General features: G+C 42.3%; 1 protein-coding gene across 1 annotated transcript in view; it reads left to right on the forward strand.

The window, feature by feature from the left end:
- The window catches only part of zfpm1 (zinc finger protein, FOG family member 1), a 106,441-nt gene that overhangs the window by 39,176 nt on the left and 45,646 nt on the right, over window positions 1–21,619 (forward strand). Inside the window, exons 2-3 of the mRNA XM_082540902.1 lie at window positions 4,954–5,100; window positions 12,475–12,612. Of these exons, the coding sequence (XP_082397028.1) occupies window positions 4,954–5,100; window positions 12,475–12,612 (285 nt within the window). The remainder of the gene's footprint in view (window positions 1–4,953; window positions 5,101–12,474; window positions 12,613–21,619) is intronic.

Raw genomic sequence — 21,619 nt, forward strand, 5'->3', positions numbered from 1 at the left:
ATAATGGACTGTTGAGGACACGGCATCGCGTCAGAGTTTCTCTTCCATCCTGTTCATGTTTTAAGCTAAATGCAATGAAAGAAGATTTGGAAATTAAAATCTCAGCAAAGGAGTGAAAGTCAGTGTGTGCTGAAGTCTCAGACGGCCAATACACAACTCAGATTCATAAACCATAACTGTGAGCGTGCTCAACCTGCCGAGTCAAATGGTTATGATAAAGATATAAAGCAGCACTATGATGAAACATACTGAGCATTGATTAACTGTTTGATTTGTGAGAAGGTTTCTATCAGTCACATTTTGAAACTGACTGTTCTGACTCATCATGCAGGTCTCACTGAAAACAGAAATACCAACTCGTTTCAGAGCATTTAGGACACGGGGGCTCTGCAGACCTGCAGGACTGTCAGCCCATGCACCGCTGTGGTCTTTTATACCCCCCCTCCCACATGCCTTTAAGTGTGGAGATGATCAATAAGTCACCAGAGTTTCAGTTTCTATTGCTTTGCTTGAGTTTGTCGTAAGCGGGCACATCAACAGACAGTGCTGCTCAGCTCTGATGCTAAAAGCTGAGGAGTACGAGCTGATTTTTATTGAAGCTGAACACGACGGATCGAAACGGCGGCCTGCGCGGACACTTCCTCCCGCGGCGCGAGCACTGATGGCGGGGACGGTGGCCTTGGAGGAGCGATAAGAGCCCACGCAGCGTCGAGGAGAGTGTTTAAAGTGCAAAGTTGATTAAAAGTATTTCCTCTGTGGTGGGTAATTCTCTTTGCCCTGATCAATAAGTGGCTCCTCTCCAGTGCGCGACTCTGTGTCAGGTACCTCAGGTTCTCCCTCTCTCTCTGAAGAGGGAGCTCACACATCCTCCTTCCCATTCTCTCCTCCTTTTCTTTCTCTAAATATCCTCTTTTAATGTTTCTCTTCACAAGTCTGTGATTTTGTGATACAAGCGCGCCTCTCTCCCTCTCCTTCTCTTGCTTTCAGCTCTAATGTATTTTTTGTGCGGCGGGTTATTAGCGTGAGAGCGGCGAGGCTTTCGTCTGTTTAATCAGCTTGTTGAGCATGCAGGTTTGATGTGTGTTGTCTCTGTGTTTAATCAGCGAGCTGCTCGCTGCAGGTTTGATGTGGACGGAGAGTTAATAAAGCAGTATCTTTGGCGCCTTCATCAGCTGCAGCACTTTGTTCTGCCTCTCCTCGCGCCTCCGAGACAGACAGCTGCGGTCTCCGTGAGGGAGCTTAAGTAGTCCTGTAGCGCCGCGTCAGTGCCGGTCCCATCTCGATGGGCGATTGGATCGCTCCTCTGTCAAATTGGGGTTGTTACTGTAATTCGGGACCTTTGCAGTGCCGTCCCAATATGAAGCTTGGTTCATCTTTTGAAATATGTCCAAACAAAAAATTTCTCACAGTAGAAAAGCAGAAGTTTGTGGTTGAAAGCAACCTGAACGATTTCTCTTTATAGAGTGCTGTTAATCATTTATTGCATAAATACCTGTGAGTGCTGAGTGAAATGTGACCATAGCATCTAGCAAAACTATTTATCAGCTTGCTCAGTTATCATGTGATCAGATAGTCCCTAATCTAATCTCTGACTTTTCTTTTTTACTTTTTGTTAAGACTCAGACACCAAGGCATCGAGAGGTTTGTCATAGTCTGCTGATAGTTTCTTTTTTGTGGAAAAGATACATATTCCTAGAAATAATTAGCTAACTTCTATGGTTCTGTTCATACAATACGCTGTAAATAAGTCCCAGTTTTTTGTCTCTTACCTGCACAAATCATAGTTTGACTGCTGATTATTGATAGATTTGTCGATACAAAGTTTGATGATATCCTTTGGAATTCAAATACTGATAATGTATTAATAGTAAAGTTTTATTATTATTTCCAGTATTTCTGTGATAATATTGTTACCTGGTATGTGTTTGACCATGACAATCATTAACAATCTGATATCATGCCAGCTGCAGTCACTCAGTTTCAGCAGTCTCTGTTCAGAAATTTGCTGAAAGTTGGGACTCCTTGTGTTGATGCTATGATTCATTCATTTCAAAAAGTGCAGTGAAAACGCACCAGACAACTTGGTGGAACTGAACGGGCCAATCACAGTACTTTTATGCTGCAACCATCCCACATTTCTAGTGACGTGCATGTCACTTTACGCCATAGATCACGGTGTAGGGTTTACAAAGGTTTTGCAGGTGTAATGTAGCGAGGCATAGAGGGAGATTAGGTTGAGCTGGCTGGCTCTTCAGTGGTTTCTTATGAACGCCTCTGACCTCGGTTGCACTCGTGGTTTCATTCATTTCTGCCTGCTCCGTACACAACTGCTACAAGTTTTAGAAACAAGGGTATTCATCAGTCTTTGCCAAGTGTTGAACCAAAACTCATAACACTGATCATTTAATCCAGAGCTGTTGGGGTTTGTCAGGGGAGGCTGGTGTACGAGGAACAACTTCCAGTCAGACACACACTGAGGAATTCATCAAAAAGCACTTTCAACATTTCGGGGAAAGTTTCGAGTTTTACTGGCCGGAGAGCCTCAAGTTTAAAAATGTGAACAAATGCAAGCTTCAGGGTTTTTTTTTTCTTTTTTTTTGGTCCTTCTTTAGCTCACAGCCCAGAAAAATGATGTGGCGCTGCTGGATAAGTCTCAGCTTAATTGATGTCTCTCCTACAGAGATACACATTTGGGTTATGTCTTTTTATTATTTCTTCATCTCGTGAATGAGTTCAGTCCAATTTTCTTGGATATCACGCCGTAACAATTAAAGGCTTTAACTTTAAAACTGGCAAATGAAGTAGAATGTGGTGCACTTATCACAAGACGCCCCGCTATCCTTTCTGCCAACTATCCGAGACAGGAAGAGAAGGGGACAGGGCGAATATTTCTCCTTGGATAAAAGCGGGGAGAAAGTGGAGCTGAAACTTTTTCCGCACCATTTGATGTCTGAAAGCAGTGATGCAGCGATTGATTCATTAAACCAGAGCCGTAATGAGGAAAGAAATCATAATTCAAACTTACATTTTAAACAGGAAATATAATTGGAATTTTATACAGAGGAGTCCCTTTGTACAATTATGATTAAAGGAAAATTAATTGTATGAAAATGTCCTTATAGATACTGAAAATTAGATCTAGCAAAGCTCCAGCGACACGGACCTAATTCTAAAAATATTGTGTACAGGATCGATCGCTTTTTTTCCCCTTGTCTTTCTCCTCTTTTTTTTAAAAACATTTTTTATGAAGGTCCAAATCTAGCTGTGTTAATTTTATCTGAAATTAGAGTGAACCATGCAGGCGTGGAAGTTGAAATTAGCCTAAAGATGTTTCATTTACAAAGACAGAAACACTTTGTCAGCCGGCGATTGTTTCCCAGCATTATCTCTGCCTGCTTTTAATTGCTTTGGTGAGTGAAATTAACAGAATTAGAAAAATTGCCTCTCCCTTTTTCTACAAGCTTCTTTATTCACGGGTATTGTTGTGTGCTTTGTATAGATTATAGACTCCTTTTGTTACAGTATTGTAAATATATACGCCCCCAGTCACGGCTTTAGCTCCGAAACAATCCCTCTTGCTCGTTCGACACAACCTAATGAAAATTAATTTACAACCTGTCTGGATTGAGGGAGAAATGAAAGCGGGGGGAAAAAAATCCTGGATTTTTTTCTCTTGGTATTAATGTCAGGCTGATTTAGTTATTCAGAACCAATGTGCCCACCCTCCTTGACTTTCCAGGACATCGTCGTTATGCACGCGAGCTGTTTTCTCCCCTGGCGTTCGGCGGCATCTTAACCATTTCTGCCTCACTCTGCCGCTCGTAATCCTCTTAAAAGAAACGCTCACCCCCAGTTAATAATTCTGTTGTGGCTACCTCTCGGGGACTGAGAATGAAGCGTGTCATCGGATGCAGACGAGCATTTCTGACACTCACGGTTGAATGTGAGCATATTTCGGGGTTTGGAGCTCTTAACGTGCCGTTCAATCGTTCATCTTATAGTCAGAATATTATTAATGAAGCAATTTTAAAAAAAAGTCACATTAAATCCATATTAACTCACTTCATTTTTGGATGTAATCTTCAAACGGGCTAAAATAGATCAAAAGTACTGTATAATTACTGTGGTCAGCAGGGATTATGAAACTGTAATTGATACAGATCAGCCCTGCACTAATCACTCTTTTAGCTGCAATTTTAGGTATACTGTAATTTGGCTTTAAGGTCCCCCTTGGCTTCTTGGCTATTAATCTTCTGGATTAGACCGTTCAGCGTGTCCAATTCTTGAAACCGTTTTTCAATGAGTCCAGTAAGTGGGGCTGGGGGGGCATATCTCTGTGTTTAGGGTATTTTCTTCCTTCCTGTCTACATACATCCATACAACCGTACAGAGCCTGTTAAACCTCATTTTAATTTCCACTTCTCCTGCCACTCTCGAGGCCCTCGGGAAGGCGATGAAAGCCTCGGGGTGGTGTTATTGTGTGACTGCAGACACTCTCCTGAGTGGTGTATTTTACAGACACACTTCAGGGCTTCTGTCACGCTTTGGCCAGCGAGGTAGGGGGTCACAGATCCAGTCTGAAGGAGTTCCACTGAAAAATCGACCCATTTTGTTCTGCAGAGTAAGAAAAGCGTTCCTGGAAATAATTTTTGTCTATTCTGCTCATGTCCAGTACCATATTTTTTACTTTTAGACCATATTTTGTACTGAGTAACTCGTCTGTCTGATACTCGTTGCTTTAGCTCCTCCCACTTTAATGTGGCACTGTTTCAGTCTTTTAATTGGCTGCAGAGCTCAGCGCCAGTTAATTAGTTTCTATTACTTTTATTCATCTTATTTGAGTCCAACCAGCATATTTAAGCAGATGTTGTAGATTAGACTCACATTAGACTGCTACCCTTACACTCTATGGACACATTCAGTTGTTGATTAGCCCTCTCCTCTTCCCCACAGGTTCTCTTGGGGATCTCGATGGCGGCGAGGAAAACACACCGGACAACCTGAGCCTATCAGGAGAGGAGGGCGGAGCCTCCGACCCGGACGATTCTGCAGAAGGCGACAGCTCCAGTCCGCCTCCGTACACACCATTGTACAACGAAGGTGAGAAGAAGAGCGAAACATTGAGCTCTAACAGAGGATAGTAGTACCGACATTGGTTTGTAATAAAAAAGAAGGTCAGTCTCAGACTTCCTGAGAGAACGACTGTGTTCTCTGTATGTATAATATACAGTCATGAAGACGGGCTGCATACACTTGTATTTAGTGTGGTAACCATGCACTTTTCAGTTGGTTTTCCCTTTTTTGCAAGGTCTAATTTCCAGTTTCCTTCATTTAAAATGTGAAAAAGAAAAACGAGCAGCAGCAATTAGTCTGAAACGTTTGATTTTTAAGTGATCTCTCTTTAAAACCAGCAGATGTTCATGCCCAGTGAAACAAAGAGCTCGGGACAAGTGACAAACTAGCATCGCTGCAAATGCAGTTAAGCCATTAGGACAGCTAATGTGTTACAAAAGTCTGTTTCGTGACAGGTAACCTACAAATGTACATGAATTATATTTGGAGAGCCATGCAGAGCTGCAGGCTGTGGTTCACGTGGACTTGTTTTACGTGCATAAAGATGGCGTTTGAAGACATTCGTTCTCAGCACTGACTCACACGCATCTGTTGTTTCTGCAGGTTGTTCACATGATGGAGTAATTATATCTTTTTTCAGTATAACATTAAAAAAAGCTGCTGAATCCCAATTTTCATTTGATACATTGTATTAAAGAGATATTAAAAACTTAAGATCTACTTTCTATATTTTGATTCTAACCACATGTCTGTACCATAAATATGTGTCTAGCTTTAAAAATGTTCCCTTAGTTAGCCAAAGACCTTCATGCATTAACACAGGGGTGTCAAACATGAGGCCCTGGGGTCAGCATCGGCCTGGCAAAGACTCCAATAGGTAGTACTGTTACAAAAAATCCTGCCCTGGACATGACTGCAAAACGTAGAAGTGTATTATTCAAGAGATTTGTCTGTCGTACACACACAGGGTTTTTCCACAGATGGTACAAAGATAATCTGCTGTAGAACTTTCTGCCAGCAGATCAGCTCTGCACACAAAACACGTCATCGGCCTTAGCAAAGGCTGTAAAAAAATCTGTGTTCTCACTCATTTTTAAAATATTTATATCACATTTTCCGCAATATCAGTGGCACACTTACAACATCCGTCAACAGTGAGCACCTCTTGAAGTAAAATAATCCAGATATGCAGTTTACTGGCAGTTATTAGTGGTTATTAGCAGATTAATCTCTTCATCAAGCCGTTCTTTAATCGACTGACGTCTACCTGTTATCTGTCTGCAGACGTCACCCAGAGACAATGCAAAAACTCTGCGGCACCATTTAGAGGTTGCAGCTTTCCACACACGTGTCACTCTTTTATCTCTAATATGGATAACAGATAAAAAAAAAGAAGAAGAAGAATTCTGTTGGCTTCAGTGAGTCCGCCCCTGTCGTGCACCTCTTATCCCGAGCCTACCCCCCACCCCCGCCGTGTGATAGCAGAGTTTTTCAGTCATATTCTTTTGACTTATTCGAGATTTCACCAGCTGTGTTTTTTTAATCTCAAAAATTCCTGCTCTTGTGAAATTTTGGGGGCTGCGAGTGATAAGCGTCTGCTGGTTGGCTCGGTTTGATAAACCCATGGAAATTCTGTCAGGTGCTAATCGAGACGAGATTAGAGATTAGCTCCAAGACTGTGTGTGTGTGTGTTTGAGTTGAGGGGTGGGTTATGTGTGTAATAGATTGTATAAGACGAAGATGAGGGAAGTCAGGCATACTGCACATGTGAGGAAGTTTGTCTGTCCATGGCAACCTTGCTTTGTGTACTTGTTTCTCAGTTTTTTTGTGTGTTTTTTAACCCCTGCTTGCACACACACACACACACCTTCCCTCTCCATCACACTGTTGATTTACTCCTCTCTCTCTTCTCTGGGGTTCCTCAGTTGCCCAGCGCTGCCATTATCAGTTCTCTGTAAATCAGCCATGTTTGACGAACCTGCTCTTTCAACCTGGGATCAATACCAGGTCGTTATCTGGCCAGCGCTGGCTAATAAAGGCAGGGCCTCTTATCCACCATCTGGAAGAGAGAGCGAGAGAGACACACACACACAGACACACACACACTGGCGATAACCGCCCTGATAACTTTAGCAAGAAAAACACATTCTAGCAGTAACAGGACCGAGCACTCTGTTCTCTCCATAACACCCCGTCTTTTCAACCTGACAGCCAGAGCCAGTAATATTAATGCTGATACAAAGAAGTGCTGCACACAGACACACACTTGAGCATCTGTTTGGTACATTTCTCTCTGTTGTGGTGATATTTTTTTTCCCTTTCCCTCCTCTCTCTTCTCAGAATTGCTCTACAGTTGCAGCGACCCACAGAAACGAGCAAAGTTCCTTTTTTCATAACAAGGCAATCATTTTTATACATCACAGGAAGCCCGATAACATCCACTTCTGGGCTGATAAGGAAGTAATGTTACCTCCTTTTGACCTCTAATTGTCATGCCCTCATTTGAGCCAATCAGAAGGATTTTTGTAAACTGTTTTTTTCTTCTCTTTTTTTCATCAGAATCTGATTAGCGGTGATAGAGAAAAGTGTGTGTGATGCATAAATGGACGTAACTGAGGCGGCGCTCTCCGCTGGTTTCATTTCAAGGAACGGCTCGGGGCGTTGACAAAAACTAACTTTCAAAGGATTAAAAATATTTTAACATAAAGATAAAGTTGATTGATGCATGTCAAACAGACAGAAAGGAAACAAGCATGCAATTGTCACTTTTTGTGTTTTCACATACTTCCTCCTTTCCTTTCTTGTTTTATTTTGAAGGGAAGTTCTGCACTTCCTGCTGTTGTCTTTTTTCTCCTTCTTTCCTGATCGTCTCACCTGTTTTGTTTATTGTTTTTTTCGTTACGCTTGTATTTCCACTTCCGTTTGAAGCAGCTTTGGGAGTTTTTCTGGATTACTGAGTTTTTAGCAGTGTTTCTGTTTTGACACACAAATCTTTACATCATGAGGATGTGCTGCTTCCCAGCTTCACCTCCCTGTGGATGGATGGACGTGGATGACTACAGTGTTTACGTTTAGTTGAAAAGACATGAGAGGACCACTGAGAGCACTTAGCTTTTAACACACTGCTTCATGCATTGTGCTTCCACTCCAGGACTTTTATCTATTTATTTTTAATGTATCATAAACATTTGAATTGATTTAAAATGTTCTGAGGGACAAATTTAGTCTAGATTACTTCTGATTGGATCACGTCCAAACTCCTCCCACCTTTCTACACAACTTGTCTCTCCAGAATATTTTCATCTTTCATCATATTTTCATTCACATTGGTTTTTATTTAGTTATTGTCTTGTTTTTGTTGAGGGGGGAAAAAGTCGCTGACAAAAATGATGACAAATAGTTTTGATCAAAGATATTAACACTGTTTAGAAGGATTGAGAAAATTAAATCTAAGCTCGAGGAACAACAACACACTTTCAAGAGTAGCCCACGTTACCATCTGCGGTGCATGTCTTTGACACTGCCCCCTGGTGTGGACCGTTTTTTAGGTATCCCCTGCTGCAACCTTACAGTTTTTTCTGAATGCTTAAACCCTAACTGTGATTCCTGTAGCACAATCTCTAAAACTATTCAGACTTATAGCAAAACCACTCACTGAGTTTGCAAAACTAAAAGCACAAAAACTGCACAACACTCAATTACCAAATTTCCAACACACTCCTAGCAAAAGTATACACATGTATGGCTATCATTAACACTAATTTGCCAACTGTCTGGCACACTTTCACATGTGAAAACTTTTTTAGATAATTAGTTCACTTTGCAATCAGCCTAAGCACTATAATACAGGTAAGCTGTGTGTGCGGAGTACAATGGAGGGAGCAGGAAGAGTGAGAAGTAGAGGAGGCCGAGGAAGAGGACGTGGAGGTGAAGAAGTAGGATGAAGAGGACGACAAGGACAAGGAGGAGCAAGAGGAAGACGAGGAGGGGGGAGAGGAAGATGAGGAGGGGGGAGAGGAAGGGTAGGAAGAGTAAGAAATAGAATTGCTGATGACATCAGAGCTACAATAGTGGACCATGTAATCAACCGTGGAATGACCCTGAGGGTAGCTGGCCAACGGGTCCAGCCTAACTCGAGCCGCTACACTGTAGCAAGTACCATAAGGACATCTTGAAATGAGAATCGGTTAGTACAGTCACTTCGCACTAAGATTTGTAGCACTGCCATATGCCAATGAGAAACACACCAATACCATTGATGTAAAAATACTGAAATTGTTACTTTACAGAATTGCTAGATGACCAGATGCTGGGGCAGAGGAAGCATGTTCACTGCAGACCAAGTAACCCATAGAGTCATTATGGCGATTGCAAATAATCCTATACTTGGAAATAAACACTTGTGTTTGTTTTGATGTGTGTGAATAAACACCAGTACTTGAAGTTTGGATCCCTCTATGCTTATGGATCTATGACAGAAGTATGAGCTCAAACTGACATAGCCTACCTTGTGCACAGAGAAAGCAAAAGCCAGATGTGTTTTGTATTCATACCATCAGTGTGCAGTTGGCGCATTGTGTGCTTAGTAGATGATGGCTTGTGTGTACTGTTTGATACGGAAACACCATTTTTACGAAGGTGTGAAGAGTTAATCTAGCTGTGTTTGCTTTTGCAAGAGAACTACAATGTTTTGATGATTGGGTGACAGGTTTTCTTATTTGTGTGAAGAGTTTTGCAAAATTAGCCAATAGTTACAAAAAATGTGCTTAAGCAATCAGAAAAAACTGTAATGCTGTCTGTAGGAGATTAGCTTCAGCTTGAAGCATGTGTAAATAAGTTGCTCTTTATGTGGGAACTTCCTATTTTTGTCTCTGTACGTGCATTATCGATCGTCTTCGGAGGAGTGCTGGCGTGCAGCAGCTCTGTGGATCCAGTGTGTTCAGTGACGGACGGCTGCAGCTGCTGCTTTCTCAGGACACTTTCATTCCTTCCACCAACACGGAGACTGTCTGAGTGCATTAGTTGGACCTTAAACACGAGGGGAGGATGTGTCAATAAACAGGCGACACCATTATAATTATGGCTGTTGTAACTATCAGGCAGAAGCGAGACAGAAGACTGTAGAAGTTAGGAGGCGAGGCATTGTTGGGTGACTTTGCCCTGCAGGTGTGACAGAGGAAGTTCAGCTTATCAGATTGATGGAGACTGTCTCGCTGTTGGGGGGGAGAGAGGTGGGAGGGGAGGTAGGGGGGGTGAGGGGAAGAGAGAGGGGGGGGGGGTTGGCAGAAAAGTGTCTGTCGACTCCTCCTGATACCTGCCTCCCTGTCTGAGATGATATGGGAGATAATATTGATAATATTAAACGCAATAACTGTGTCTCCAGCTCCCCTCCCTCGCTTCAGCCCCTGCAGGATAAAATCAATGTGCCATTCAATGTGATTTATAGCTGAAAATAATGGCACTGTTTAGGCGGGGGTGTGAGTGGGGGAGGGGGACGCGGCGTGTGTGTGTGTGTGTGTGTGTGTGTGTGTGTGTACAGTATGTCTTGGCTGAGTGTTTGCGTGTGGATATGGTTGAAAGGTGGACGTGACGTGAAACTGGATGTGCATCCTGTGTGTGTGTGGATTTATTTGACGGTGCACATCCACCCAGCCTCTCAACTGTTACATTAATAATGGCGGTGTGTGAGGGCATCACGTGGTCACGAGGCGTTTATGGCTGGTATCGATCGGGTGCTATCGCTGTTTATCGGAGCGGGAATGCAAGGGTAAACACGGCCTTTGTGCAGACAGCTGAGGCGTTATCGGGGTGGAGGGTGAAGACGGGGCGGGATTTGGGGAAGGGGAAAGAGATAGGAAAGGAGAGGACAGAATGAGGAAGAGAAAAGGAGCTGTGAGGACGACGATTCAAAACGTGCAGTCGTGGGGAAGCTTCATTAAAGCTTTGTGCTCTTCCAGTTAATTCACGCTGGGAGAAGTTGAACTAAAGCAAAAGCAGAACTTGGGAGGATTTTGTGTTTGTTAACCAAAGCTGATCAGAAAATGTCTTTGAAATAAAAAGAGAGACTCATTCATGGTACACTGACCTTTTTCTCCCCCGTCCCTGCTTATGGTTTGTAAATTCATGCACACGCAGAATCAAATACATTTTTAAAATTGTAAAGTGTTCAAAATACTCTAAGTTTATTTCAGCATTAAAAATAGAAGTAAGAGCCACTTGGTGAGGTGTGTTCCAGTACCCACTTGTTCACAAGTCATACAGAAACCAGACCAGTAAGAAAAAACCCAGAGTGGGGGGTTTGCCACAAGCAGGATTACTCAGTGGGCTCGGTCACTTTGGAACTATTATCAAACCAATTTCCCTGAACATGCGTTAATAAATGTAAATAATCTACACTTATGACTAATCGATGCATAATCTCTTCGTGAGAATATTTTAGTTTTACAAATTCAGAATCATTCGTTTCTTTCATGTTCTAGAAAGACTGGCCAGCTTCAATCACTTTGCATATCATCGTGAATGAGCGGGGCTCTCTCCTTCATATCATATGTCACAAAAAAGCGAACAGGTGCTTTGCAATGAATTTAAACTGAACTGAATATTGAGATGTTTGCGATCTGGTTCCATGCAGTCAGCTTTTGAGTCACTCTAACCCTTGGCCTGATGATGGTGTAAGAGCAGAGAGCAAGAAGAGAAAGATCTTCAGGTCAGATAGTCTGAAGAGCTGTGATGTAACTATTAATCTAATCTAACTAATCATGAGTCCCGTTAAGAAGAAGGGACAGAGCGGCCCGATGAACTGCCCGATACTGGCTGCACAGGCAAAGTTCAGGGTTCACATATCTCTGGATAAACACACACACATGCAGATACTCATATTGAAGCATGCACACACACACACCACCTGCAGAAGCGCACATCTTTGATCAGTGAGCAGGAGGCTGTGTAATCAGCTTGATCAATGGCAGGGATATCAGCAGTGATTACAGGAACACAGCCAGCCTCAGTCTCTGCTGAGGGTGACAAGCCTGCGGGAGGAGATGGAAAGATAGAGGAGGAAAAGAGGAGTACATAAGACGGAGACCCACCTACATTCAGTGAAAGAGAAGTGGAGGGAAGGGTGGATGAGGAGGAAATGGAAAGCTGCTGGGAGAAGATTTGGGAGAGCGAGAAAAGTAGCAGCGATGAAGGTGAAGATGTTGAGTCTTTGATTCTCCTGAGTTGTAATGAAAATCAAAGGGTCCATCTCTGCATGGCGAGGGGTTGTGTTACACGGCGAGGGAGGCCTTTGATCAGCAGACGGGAACGACGGCTTCCAGACACACACTCACATACGTACACACACACAGGTTTCAGTCAGGGTGTTTGTTTTAATCGCTAGTTTTTCTGTTGTGTATCTAGAGCCCAGAACGCAGGACTCGGGAGGAGGCCCGGATGATAAAGACGTGGAAGGGGAGGAGCCTGCATCGACGCACAGCGGAGCAGAGGAGGAAGAGGAAAGGGAGGAAGAGCAGGAGGTTTTACATTGGAGGGGTCCAGGTCAGTACACATGCAAGATTTCCATCACTGAGTTGCAACAGAGCTGTGAACTCTTGGTCTGACGAGTCCCGTTGTTTTTCTTCAGTTAGATAAACATCGCGGGAGGTTTCAACAAATCATATCGCTCAAAAAAAATCTTATTTGCTTCAGAAATGACAGTAACTGCTCGTGCAAAAAGGCTGTCGGGAACGGGCTTTTCACAGTTATTCTTCGCTTTCAAATTCAGTCACGCTAATGTGCAATAAATTAAACGAGCCTTTTTCACAGAAAGCGTTTTGATATGTAACAGGATTCGGTGGTGCACAGCAATGGCTGCTGTTTCCTACGATGACAGTAACATTATGAATCATTAATTCAATTTGGAGGAAAACCCACCTGACACCAGAGACCGGCCAGTGCTAACAAAGCTTTATAGGGAGAAAAATAAACCAGTATAATCAACATATTCCTCAGAGCTCAGCTGGTAATCAGCTGGCCTGTTATCGCAGTAATGTTAGCTGATTCCCCCAACTGTCTTTTACATATTAAACACAATAAAGAAGGTTAGCATATGTGTGAGTCCATTTTACTCACACTAGTTTCTGTCATTCTGTCTGTCACGAGTGTGTGTGTGTGTGTTAATATACAGCAAAACTTTCCCAATGAGTAGTAAGTTATCTGAAACCACAGTTGGACAGATGTGACCCCGAACATCTGTAATCCTGCTGAGTTACAGCTGACTAACACGGACCTTAAAGACGTTTCAGAAACAGGAACAATTCTTTGTTTCAAAATAACACATAGAAAGATCAGAACAGGCCAACAGTGACCGGAGGTGTCAGTCTCACACCTACAGATACTGTGTCTGTAGTTGGTTCAAAATTAGTCTGGGGTGCTTTTTATTCCATCGATTGACAGTGACATCACGTCTGCAACACTAAAGTGAGGAAATCCGAAGTTGTTGTGGACTTTTTTGAAAAGCTGCAACACCACAAGCGTCCCCGCTAACTCACTTCTGGAAGCTGTATGTTTGTCAGTGCTTGTAAGGTTAGACAGATGAAGTGATCGTCACTGCTCTTGAATTTATTTTATGGTCATTTACGATGGCATTGGTTCATAGTCAGTCAGAAACAGTTTCATAGAGATCAAAATGAATGTAATTCGATGGCTTTCTAATAGGGCAGGGCACATAGAGGTGTGGTCGTTTTTGCCTGTTGGTAGGTGGACAACATGATGATGTCATAATATCTGTACCTGTGAGCCCAGTTTGGCTGCTCCTGATCGTGCAGGAGGAGTTTGTGGGCAGATATTATAGTAAGATATTACAGCGTGGTGCAAAAACACTCTGGTTTGGTCTTTATGGACATTTCCTCCTTAATACCAGCTGTGCAGTCGGTGAATTCTTTTCTTACTCACCAGCTTGGATTTTAATAAAGATTAAAGTTGGCTTTAAAAGCACGGCTGCTTTGATTGGCCAGTCCCAGTGACCTCCAACGTCATACTGAGAAACTCCAACCAACTAACCATCATTTGAGCTCTTCACGTGTTCATGAGTGGATCGGCCAAACTCTGTATGCGTTCAGACGTTCTTTAGTCACTTGTCGCAAGGCTCTTTCAGGGTCCATTGTGTTGTTCTGCAGGGGAGATGTGGATGTGACAGGCTGGGGGAAAATTTATTCAAGTCGTAGCAAAAACACACACACACGGCTAAGAGAAGATAACAAGTAAATCGCCATAATTTTATTATTTATTTCCCCTCTTATCGAGGTTTGTTTGGTTATTTATTTCTCTCTGTCCGTTGTCTTCAATGAGTTAAACAATGCAAGAAGATTACCACACTATCTCGCATTATTTCCTTTTCAAGCTGCACACGTTTTATGTACGTTTGTGCATGTAGTGCCGAGTGTGTGTTTACGGGTGTGTTTGTGTGTGCGTTTTAATTCCTCTGCTGGGGAAGAGAGGATGTGTTCATTATCGTCCTGTCCCAGCCTTGTCCCTTTAACAGTAATTGGAGCGATATTAATTGCAGCGTGGTGGCTGGTTGATGGTAGCACCATGATGCTGCACTGATACGGCCCTTCTTTCTTTCTTTCTTCTTTTTTTCTCTCTTCCTCTCCTCCTCACAAACTAACTGCCGGGTGAGTAAGACGGGGGAGGGAGGGGGTGAGGAGGAGGGGTTGGGTGAGAGAGTAAGGGAGAGAGATAGCCCCTCTATCAGCTCCGGAGCAGGCGCTGTCTTTATCAGGAGCACGATTGGCAAAAAGGAAACTTTGACCGGTCTGAATTTTTCTCTTATCGTCAAGCCCCCCTCCCCTCCCCCTTCCTCCTCTCCACCTCCCCTTCCTCCCTCCCTCCATCCATCCACCTTCCCTTCCTATGGTCTCTCCATCACCACTAGTCCCTCCCTCCTCTCCATTCTCCACCTCCTGGGGAGCGTGCATCTCTCACTCTTTTCCCTCCATCTTTTCATTGTTTCTTCTTCTTCTTTGTCTTGCATGTCACGGCCGGACTGGAGTCGCTGTCAAGCACCGCTCCTGTTCGTATGAAACATTCGTCATGTATGGGACATGGGATGCTGAGAAGAGATGTGTGCATGGAAATCAACAGGGGTTTGGGCATTCCACTTGTTCCTCCCAGTTTTACCTTTTAGACATTCCTGGAACCGGAAGCTTTTAATCTGACACTTTAGCTGCTTTAGGCCGTTGGTCCGGTTGTGTCGCTGAGCATAAGATTATTTCTACATAAAATGGGTATTTATGAAATTTTAAATTGGCTCATGTCGTAATGCAAATAAAAAAATGAGTCACTTTTGCAAATATGAGGTATTTGGCACAGACCTGTGAAGTCGATCCTAAAGACGTTTGGTTTGCAGTGCTGTGATGATTCTTCAGCAGAGCTGTGAAGTCTTTAAACCTTCTCTCTGTGGATAAGAACACCTGTTAGCATTGAGTAACATGCTATCTTACACTTTACACTTTGGGAACTTACAAACTTGTAACCATTTTCTTACTTTTCTAAAAGTTCATCTAGAAACAATCAACAGCATCGATCAGTCGTTGGCATTCTGAAGGCAGAGCTAAGAAATGTATGATTGTTACTCAGAAATTTAGGCAGTTGCAAATGTTTTTATCACGCCTAATCTCCAAATCATTTGTGAGACTGGATTATCGACTGTTTTGTAAAACATATTGTGCCAAACACTCATTTTACACATCAAATCACATTACAGGACCTGGAAAGAGGGCTGTACCCTTTAAAACAGACACACACACACACACACACACACACTTTGACATAATGCTTTTCCCTTACCCTAACCATTAAAAATGAATGCCTAATCCTAACCCTAATCCTAACCATAACCTAATTGTAACCCTGACACTAAAACCACATTTTGTGGGGACTGGGATTTTGCCCCCATAAGGGCTGTTGGTCCCCACAAGCATAGTAAACTTCCAATTTTTGGTCTCCACAAAGATATGTAAACACGCACACAGAAACTTTTCTGTTCTGTCATTTGTCCTTCCTGTCAGCTGACCTCTGACCCCTTCCAGTTTTTCTTTATGTCCTTTTTTGTCCCACAACATTGTGATCCTGCTCTTATCTCAGTTCAGAGTGGGCCTCGTCCTTATAGCTCCACCTATAGCGCCCTGCACATACACCGCAGAAATCCATAACAGTAAGTTATATATCAGTGCCAGTCTGTTACGTGTAAGCTCTATGCAGTCTTGTGTTTAATTTCATTGAATATTAATCTGCTAATTATATTTGGAAGCTAAAAAAAGATGAATTCTTCTTGTCTGAAATACAGTAATTCCTAGATATGAAATTTTTAATTTCCCTTTTCGCACACATTCTGTGAACTAAACCTTGGGATAATAATCTCTTAATTTATTCAAACATTTTATTCAAATCAGTCTTTGTTGCGGTCATTACTATTGTTCCCACAGACCGATATTAACATAAAAAACAGAGAAAACAACAACAGAAGATTTCCATTCATCCTCCGTGCCTGCTTAGAGATAATACAGTTCATTACTGGACACAACATTTTTCACTCCACATATTTGACACAGTCTTCTCGGTGTGTAATGACTTGTTTATATGTCAATCTGAATAAATTCCTTAGTCATAGATGATAGTCGAGCCGCTTCTTTTTGTGTTTCGCTCTTTTCATTTTTAGCTGTTTTTGCCAACAGCGGCTATCAAACCATTGGCTTTGTGGCTTCTATTGATATGAAGAAAAAAAAATTAAAGAGATGATAACTGGGAATGGATTAGAGGCTTCAGCAATTTGCCATTTCTTTTCGTCTTAAAACAATCAAGATGATGTCTCTGTGTGTGTGTGTGTGTGTGTGTGTGTGTGTGTGTGTGTGGTGTGTGTGTCCTCAACCATTTTGATGAGGGTGGTGGTGGCATGGTGTCTAGGAGAAGTCTAGGTGGGAGCTGCTTCCTATCAGGGATGGTATGATATGCTAAAGCCGCCTTTTTAATCTACAGTGTGTCCAAACTGCATGATATGCAAAATAAATTACGAAGAGAAGAAAAAACTATCATTTGAGTGACCTTGCAGGCTGGAGGGTTTGATATTTTCTCCCTCACTGCTTAAAATTCTTGATATGCAAATGGATGTCACAGTAATCCCTTGTCATTCGCTGGCTGGCTGGTGTTCCCCACATGCCATGCTGTATATAAACCCATTGTCACTGGGCAAGGGGAGCATATTGCAAAAGTTTGATGTGCTATATATCCGTGATGATGGACGAAATAAATGAACTTTAAATGTCTTTCCTGTCATAGAAACATCATGCCAGGATCCTCCGTGTACCCGCTGGTGCCCAATAAACCGAGTGACTGAGCTGAGTCTTCCTAATACAAAGTTAATTAACAAATCAATTATTGAGAGAAAACTAATTTCAGCTATTGTGAAAGTCAACTCATTGTTTTAGTTGAGTTTATTAAAAAAACACCTAACTGGCTAAATGGCAGAATAATAAATTAGAAAATACATTTTTGTATCTTGAAGCGTTTTCTCCCTACGGTCAGGTTGCCATCGGTCTTCAGCTGCAGCAAACAATCAGCTCATTGCTTTGATTGTTTTCTGAATTAAATGCTTCATCTGTAAAAGGCCAGAAAATGTGAGTCATAGTTTAACAAGGCTCCAAAATACTTGGAAATGTAAGAAAATTACAACTCGGCGTATGATGAAGTTAGTACGTAACCCTGCCCCCAACCACAAAGGTTCACTGTCACTTAAGACGGCTTTATGTTGTTGGGCTTTACACTGTCCCACCCCGTTCATGTGAGCACAGTAGCTCAGGAATGTCTCTGATTATTTTTTCTCCTAAATGTGTTCATTTAGGCTCAAGGATGAAGTGATTAGATCTGGTGCTCAAAGGTCACTTTGACTGTACCTCCAGTACCTTGAATCGTGTGCATTTACACCTAAAAGGTCTAAAAAGTTAACAGGATCCAGTAATGACATTTTATATCCAATGATATCACAAAGCAGAGCAAGACATGATGCAAATTATAACTTTAACGTACAGTAAAGTACTGGTAGCTACATTTGCCAGCGTGCACTGTTATAGTGTACCTGCAAAAAGCTGCAACAGCAGCTTCTGCAGTAAGAAATGTTGAATTACTCGTCGTAAAGAAAAGATAAACCCTGCCAGGTGTTTGGTTAGCATTATTCTGCTACTCCTACTTTAATCTCCTGTTGATTACTGTAGATTTATACCATAAATCCACCTTTCCTTATGCGGGTTTCACCATGAAGGTAGTTCACTTTTCATCTTCACCTCCATGACAAGTCAGGCAAGTGCTTACCTGCTTACCTGCTTCCCATTTCTTTCAACCTTTGCTGTAAGTCCTTTAATACCTGCGCCGCACATTTACGGGAATGCTGCCATGTTTTCACGATCACCATAAAGATGAGTGCTCGTCACAGGTGATTGGCAGGTGCAAGACTCTCAGTCCTCATGCTGGCTAAACAATTTAACAAACCACGTCACCACAGCAGGCGAGGTCTAACTGAAGTAACAATCACAGCACTCAGGTTTATGTACATCTTGCCGACAAAGACAGCTGTGAGATGGTGCAGTAGCTCATCGTCAGTATTTATTTTGTTATAGTAGAGGCTGTTTCCACCATAACGATCAGTTTTACAGTTACGCAGCTGTAAGGCCAAAACAACCCTTAACCACATGAGTCAGAGAAATTTAATAAACATTTTAAATCTCCGTCACGAGCCGTGACGTGATCTGAAAACTTCCAGCCAAAAGTAAAATGTTTCCTCATCCAATCAACGCTCTCAAGACTGGATGAGAGGCTGGTTGTGACGAGTCGGTGACTCTTAGTGAAGTACCAGCCCCACTCTCACTGATGAATGTGCCATAGATTAAAAATGGACTGTGTTTTAATATCAGGGGAAAAAACTGGCCCTTGTACGGAGACCTCTGGGACGGAGAAGATAATTGACCTCCACAGTGAGGTCTTGTAAATAAAAGCACAGTCACGAGTTATTTACTTATGTTTCATCAAATTCTAAGCTTTTCAGTTCAATTTGAAAAGCGTGTAGCAAATTGCATTTTCTGTGTTGCTTCCGAGCCGCTTAAAGTTTGCAGCACAGATTACAAAGAAGGTCCCCTCACCCTCTGACATCTTGTCTACTCCAGAGGCCCCGAGAAGCCAGCTGAGCGAGGCGAGTGCTTTCCTGCTTGCCCAGCACTCCTCGGTCCTTATCCTTCTCTGCAGAGTTATGTAAATTACCTCCAATAAAGCATTATAATGGCAGGCGTAATAATGGTTATTATTATTTACCAGGCACTGTGTGTGGCTGCATGCGTGTGTCTGTGCGTGTAATGTGGATGGGTGTTGGGTTATCAAGCAGTAGTTAATTATAATGGAGCATGAAGTCGCACTATATGCATATTATCACTGCTGAGAGTCTAATTTATTTGGGCTGAGAAACGGGAGATGTTGGTGGTGTCACATTTGCATACTGAGCATGGCAGCACCCCCACCCCCACAGGCCCACCCCTCCCTGAAAATCACCGCAGCACAAGGTGCTCCCTCATCACTTTGTCCACATGTGATAAGACCTTTGTTTCTCAGTTTGATCCATCTAGTCATGGATGGCTGAATGCAGCAACTGCAGGATAAGATGTTTGTGTAAAAGCTTCCACTTTTCTGCTCTGCTACAGGTTCGCCCGTCTCTTTGTGGAGCTATTTATACAAATCCTGGACCTCAGAGTCTGATATCTATAGACTGTCATCAGGAATGCAGTGCAGCAGCCTGCAGTGTTCAGTCCACATTATTATTTCAGAATTAAAATCACCAGAAATACATAAATCAGTGATTTAATAATTAATTCTTCATGCACAAAATCTTGTTGAAACTGAATTTAGACACGAATTAAATGAATTAATTTGCTCATGCATATATTTATCTTCATACTTGCACTTCAGATATTGTGTACTAATATTTATTTATCTAGTCTGTCTGCATTGTTCTCCTTCTGAATCGTGCCATATACAGAGAAATATGTATACAGCAATAAATACAATGTAAGGCAAGTGCAAAGCAGAAATAATATACAGCTGAATATGTAATTAAATAAATACATCTGGTAACCAGTACATTAATAATTTAAAATGGAAACATATCCTGAGCTTCTGTCACAATTAAATGATATTTCACACTCGTCACATTAAAAACCTGTTTATGGTGATAAGAGTAAAAACACCACAAAAACAAAACACACAGCTGTCCAGCTGATTCCCCAAAGCTTACATTCATGTTTTTACAGTAGCTACACCGTAAAATAACATCGGCGTATGTAGCTGCCAGCACTTTACTGTAATTTAACAGGGAAACTTGCTCCAGTGTGCAGCTTAAGTCATTAACAGAATTTCAGAATTGCCTCAACCAAGCAGTGAAGTTGCAGTTCATATCTCGTCTCATCTTGTCTTCCAGCTGTATTTTTTTAATCCCTTTTCGGTGCATTTAAAGGAATGTGAAATTATTCGAGTTCAAATTATTTTGAATTTCTTTTCAGTAGTTTCCTTATCAAATATCTGTGTAGGTAAAACTTTGATTCTAAGACACTCCTCACATTTTGGTACAGTGTGTTTTGCTGCACGCGCTCTATGTTCGGGCTTAAATGTGTGAATGTGTGCATTTCCCTGTGTGCTATCTGTTATCTGGTCAACCAGGAGCGTAGACGGTTAACTCCCAGTGTCAAAGACGAGATATCATCTCCATCGTCGAGGTTAAGAGGGGTGAAAGGGATGGAGGGATGAAGGGTTAGAATAGGCTCAAGAAAGAAGGAAATAGGGCGGCGTGAAGAAAGGAAAGAATTAATATGGGGACAGGTGAGTAGAAAGAGAGGGAGGGAGGTTTAAGACGGAGTGGGTTAGAATATAGAAGTACATTATTCAGTTTAGAGTGCAGAGATAACTAATGAAGGGTGAAAGAGGGGTTAAGGTTTAAGGATCAATGAGAGCGAGAGATGGGGGGGGGGGGGCGAGAGATTTTAAGAGGTAAAATTCAGATAGTGAAATTAGAATTGAGGAACAGGAAAGCGAGTGAGGTTAAGAGATAGAGGGATGACAGAGAGATAATATGAAGAAATGACAGTCAGCCATTGGCTCTGGGTTAAAATACAGTTTGTAGCCATGCTAGAGGCTTGGCTTTAGGGATGACCTGCCTGTGGTGGAGTAAGTCTGCCATTTTGAAATATCTCAACAGCTGTTTGATGGGTTGCTAATTTATTCATGCCCTCCGACTCTAGCTTTCCTCGAGCTCCACGAAGAGTCAGACTTTGTCGGCATTGTGGCTACATTTTCTGTTATATATCCTGCGCATATTTAACATCTCCAGCTCTTCGATTTATGGCTGTGAAAAACACAAACCCCGTCCATCTGCTGATCGAACCCTCTGTTTGCAAGAGGCAGCCAATCAGAAGAAAGCTGGCTAAAAGGAAGCATGGCTTTAAAGGGGGTGGAGCTAAAACAGCTTGCATGA

The sequence above is a fragment of the Aulonocara stuartgranti genome (assembly GCF_965226115.1).
Source record: "Aulonocara stuartgranti genome assembly, chromosome: 7".
In the NCBI taxonomy this organism is placed as follows: Eukaryota; Metazoa; Chordata; class Actinopteri; order Cichliformes; family Cichlidae; genus Aulonocara; species Aulonocara stuartgranti.